Here is a 5,188-nt window from a genome sequence, read left to right on the forward strand (position 1 = left end):
AGGTCCCAGCAGCGGACGGTGTTGTCCAGCCCTCCCGTCCACAGTTTGGTGCCGTCGTTGGAGATGTCGATGCAGCTCGCTCCGTCTGTGTGGCCCTGGAACTGCCTGCAGGGAGGAGACGCACAAGAGCTTCACAAATGAACACAAAGACATGCATTTACACACACTCCAAAGACACACTGTGTGTCTTTGCTTCTTTTCTCCTTGAGGTGTAAGATCAAATATATTTTAAATCTTTCCTCCCTGTAGCTTCTACTGCCCTCACCTGATTCTCCTTTCCCTCCTGTCTCCCTTTCTCCTCACCAGTCCATCTCCCTCAATTCTTCCTTCTCTTACCTTGCCAGAATTTGGCTGTTTCATCCCACCCATACCCCCTATGGCTAGTTTCTCCCCCTTCTCCTTACCTGGGTTAGTTGAGGAAGCCCCAGACGGTAACGATTTTTCCTCCCTCCCCTTTCTTCTTCCATATTTGATCTCCTTTTCTCTCTTTTCCTCTGTTGTCCTTAAGAAGTTCCTGAAATGTTTCCACATCCTCCAGCCTCTCTCTCCCTCACCTTCCTCCCTCTCCCCTCTGTGCTCTCTCCTGACAGCAATCTATTTGTGGAGGTAAAGCACCACATCTTTATGTTCTCTTTCTCCTTCCGCTGTCCTCTCCTCCCTCTCCCCTCTTACCTGACCAGCGTCTGGTTGTGAAGGTCCCAGACGACAATGTTGCCGTCGCTGCAGCAGGAGAAGCAGACCTTGTTGTCAGGGGAGATGGCCAGAGCGTAGCAGGCGGGAGCAGAAGACGTCAGCTCTGCCTTGATGCGAGGAGTGGGCGTGGCCAAATCCCAGATTGACAGCGTGCTGGCCTCCCCGCCGACGATCAAGGTCCGTCCGTCTGGGAGGATTTTACAGGATCGGATGTAGTTGTCCCTGTTCTGATTGGATACGATAAAAAAAACCCAGTTATACCTGATTTTGATCAAGGGTAAAAAAAAAAAAAAACTGTGTATGAGGCTTTATGGGACGGATGGTAAAATGATTTAATAGCATCCTGCTGCAGAGCACCTCCGGCGCTGGGACCCATGGTGGAAAATCGTGTGTGTTATCACGTGTGTTAAGGTGGAAATCATGTCTGTTTAACACACTTTCTTCCATGAATAAATAACGTTCACGTGCCATTGTGCAGTGTATTATTTTATCTTATTTAACGTTAAATAAAGGAGCCTAAAGGAGCATATATCCGATACATTGTATCATGTCTATTGCATCACATCCATGCCACACGACCTCCACCAATAACACCAGTGTAAACAATACAACCTTAATATTTCGATGTGGTTGAAACTAATAAAATGTTAGGTCAAATAACGCTAAGCAGCAAATAATCTATTCTTACTTTACGAGTTTACGTTAGCTAGCTATGTTAAAGTCGTTAGCAAACGTCAACGGGGAATTTTTTATTTTTTTTTTAAATCACAAAGTTTGCTGCTTTACATTATGTTATCTAACCTTAGAAGTTACAGTTATATCGAAATATTGAGGTTATATTGTTCACCTCTGTGTTATTTGTGGAGGTTGTGTGGCTTATCCAAATGAATGAACGCATGCTATCATATCGTGATGATCAGCTCTGGCGTATATAATTTAAGAAATCACTTTGTTCTCCAGGGTCTGGCAGAGGACCAAAGCCTGTCTTCTCACATGATTAAGGACATTAAAAAAATGTATTTGGACATTAATTTTGACGATATTAACAAAATCTAGGAGGAAAGATGACAGAGCCAATGAAAACAAATCAGGGCAGTACATACAAACGTTTGGTGGCATCACCTGATATGTGAATGTTTGTTGTTGTACCCATTTCTATTTTTATCACTGGTGTGTGTGTGTTTGTATGACTTCCTCCGACATGACTCACCAGACAGTCCAGCTGGGCCATGGGGCTCTTGCTTCCAGGCTGGCTGATGTCCCACACCTTGACGCAGCCCTTGCCTCCGGTGTAGACATGGCGTGTCGAGGTGCTGATGGTGACGGCACACACCACCTCTCCGTGGTTCAGGGTGTGAATCTGACGGGCGTGGCGAGGGATCCCCGGGCCCAGCAGGGCGTCGGGGGGAAAGGGCACCGGCTGCATCTGGCCGTCTGCGCTCACATGGAACGAGTAGGCGCTGCAGAGAAGGGAACAGAAATGAATCAATACTTCAGAATTGAAAAGCAGCTAAAAAATAAACACAGTTTGGACAATAGGGTTCTGCAAAGGATAGTGAGGGGACTGGAGAAATGGGCCAAAACCAGGACAGACTAGATGGAAACAGTCATTCAATCAATGAGCAAGTCAAAGCAGAGGAGCGACGGGTAGATAAACACAACGCACAAACAACCACGCACAAGTCCGTGTGCAAGCTGTGAGGTCTGACGACACCACAATGACCTTGGAACTTTAGGAATACGTGTCCAAATTCTCATAATGGCCAATTGTATTACAGGGCAGTCAGTGTGGCATTGCTAATGGCTGATCAATACTGTACCGGTTGGAAGCCAAGGCTGTTTTATGACTTGAAATTAGCACCGCATGCACACACAGGTATTAAAAGGCATTAAATATGTATCTACCAAATGTAGATAGCACCCACTTTTCAAGCCATTAATTAAATATCTACAGTGTGAATACTCACGGCTTGCCGCCAGAGGAACCAGACAGAGAAGAGGACAGCCCTGGCGCTCTCAGGTGAGACCGAGAGTCATATGCCACCTGGAGGAGACAAAAGAGCGGACAAACAATTAACAGCCTTTGACTGCCTCAAGGCGAAGGCTACATGCTGTAGCTACATTAACGGCAACATGTAAACCATCACACACGTTCTCAACATTACCTCATCATTGATTTATTTTCTGAATTAATTCATGGCTCCTACAGAGCGCTTGAGCTACTTTGTGTTTTTGTTCATGTTTCTGAGGCTGGACGTGTGTACTCATAATAAAGTCTACATGGAGCATGTTGAAGAAAGACGAAACCTTTTTTTCAGTAGCGTGACACAGGTTAGCATTTTGTGATCAGATAAACCATTTCAATTGCAAAACTTCTCCTCTCCATGATTGTGAATTAGAGAACGTAAACACGATAACTTTAACACTACAGAGCACATTCATCTAGTTTCAACACAGTCAGAGGGTTAGAGTTGATGCTGAACTATAAATCAAACCTTGACAGAGAAGAACAATTTGGCCTTTACTCACCATGGGGCTTCGGGAGTAGGCATTGGCTGCTGCGCTGATTTGTGGAGAGAGAGTTAGAGCCCCACCGAAACCTCCTGGGCTGGCCAGCTCCCCATTCAGTCCTGCGTGGGACACCACGCCAAAATGAGCTGGGTATGAACCGGGGGGCACAGACATGGGACTGCGGAGAGCTGGGGAGGGAGGGAAAGAGGGAGGAGTGATTGAAGGGAAATAAATTGGGGAAACAATACATGGCACACAAGCACAAACGCAGTCACAGAGGGGCTGAGAAGAATGGGAATCTTTTTTCTTTCATTCAACTATATTTGAGGAGATGTGAAACACAACAACGGTGTTCACTGCTGGTTGCAGAGAAGCAAATAGCAATTAAGAGCCTTGCTCAAGAGCACAACAGTTAGAGTAGAGCAGGGTCGGAGGGCTCTATTTTGTTGCTTATGGTTTTGAATATTCAAAACATCAGCCATATAGGCATATTTTTCAATTAACTTGGCTTAAAAACATTAAACTATAATTGCATGACAACGTTTATTATAAACAGTTACGTCATAGCATAAAACAAACAAATGGAGAAATGAAAAACTGAGGAACAAAAGGATTTATGGTATAAAGGGCAGAGGAATACTGGGTGGAAAACTCATTCAGGTCAGCTATTTGGTTTACTATATAAAAACACATATATATATATATATATATATGTGTATACTAGATTAAGCTGAACTATATGTGACAGTCACATGATCGCTCGGGCCAAGTTTACAAAAATTCAGAAGTGCACAACCAAGCGCCACGACCACTACGTGCCGGCCGTGATTACGTCATCTTCTGTCTGGCCTTGCGCTGGCTTCACGGCAAGTACAAACTAAGCTAAACAGTCAAAAGAGTCTCACCAAGGGGGTCTGCACTGGATGCTGCTTTGCTGACCAGACGAAGGCAGGAGGTGCTGGGACCAGGGGCTCCTGGGGCACCCGGAGTAAGGGCCTCACGGTGGGACGGGGATGGGGTCCCAGACTTGGACAACGGAGACTGGGACTTATCCATCTGTAGAGAAGTCAAACAAGAAATAAAACAACGATAACTCATGGCTGATCTGTCATGGGAGCTACAGTGTAGTGCTTTCACACATAATCCCTCATTTATTACACAAACCATCAAAATGTCACTTTTCGAATGATCTCAATGAAAAGAGAAGAATTGATCTCTGTGGTACTGGCACGGTTACTGTGACAGCTACAGCTATCTGTAAATAATACTATTTTATTATAAATGAAAAGATGCTGAAAATCTTCAATCCAATTAAAAATGTTGAAAATAACAGTAACATAAAGTTTGCATAAAGCAAAAGCAGGCAGACACCTCCCAGTAAGCAGAGTGCAGCAACTCCCTAAGAGTCTCTCTTACCTGTGCAGGGTCCTTCCCCTTCCCTGGGGTGGGGCTGCGAGGGTTTGGGGTGGAGGGGGCCTCTCCTGTGCTCGAGGAGCCCGGGAGTTCTTTTCTTAGGGTAGGAGCCCGGTCCAGCCCGTTCCCGTGGGGGGAGTGAGGAGGGCTGCCTGCAGGGGAGTTAGGCTCCTGAATGACAAACAGAGATTGAAAAATGATCTTAACTTTCTGTGAAAACTGATGCACACAGTGCTTCAACTATTTCGTTGTTCCATTTCAGTCTCGACCTCAAGTCCATCTAACAGCCTTTCATCATTAGGACTTTTCTGCACAAGTATCTAATGCCGTTCAGTAAGACGTTTGCCCAGCTTGAAAGAACTAAGGTTTGTTATGTCACAGCAGTTGGTTAAAGAGTTTAAAAATACGCTTACTTAAAGTAAAACGCTGCAGAGCCTTCTTTCGTGGTTACAACACAACGTATGGTGTCACAGTCTGTATTGTGATTTGTAAATGGACCCAGAGCTCAGGGAACATTACATGAAACACAAGAAATCGTCACTGTCGGTGGTACTGTAGTGTATGGACCTGG

The 5,188-nt window shown here is 45.2% G+C and overlaps 1 protein-coding gene across 1 annotated transcript; it reads right to left on the reverse strand.

The window, feature by feature from the left end:
• Positions 1 to 5: 5 nt before the first annotated feature.
• On the reverse strand, positions 6 to 4,857 carry LOC116378864 (transducin-like enhancer protein 4; the record flags this gene model as incomplete). The annotated part of the gene is made up of 7 exons (XM_031840773.1): positions 6 to 105; positions 673 to 920; positions 1,904 to 2,153; positions 2,661 to 2,737; positions 3,223 to 3,392; positions 4,110 to 4,260; positions 4,621 to 4,857. Coding segments are annotated over 7 exons (1,233 nt in total), but the record flags the coding sequence as incomplete, so codon positions are not given.
• Between the last annotated feature and the right edge of the window lie 331 nt (positions 4,858 to 5,188).

This window comes from Anarrhichthys ocellatus, unplaced genomic scaffold (assembly GCF_004355925.1).
Source record: "Anarrhichthys ocellatus isolate YVR2014 unplaced genomic scaffold, GSC_Weel_1.0 scaffold3277, whole genome shotgun sequence".
Classification (NCBI taxonomy): domain Eukaryota; kingdom Metazoa; phylum Chordata; class Actinopteri; order Perciformes; family Anarhichadidae; genus Anarrhichthys; species Anarrhichthys ocellatus.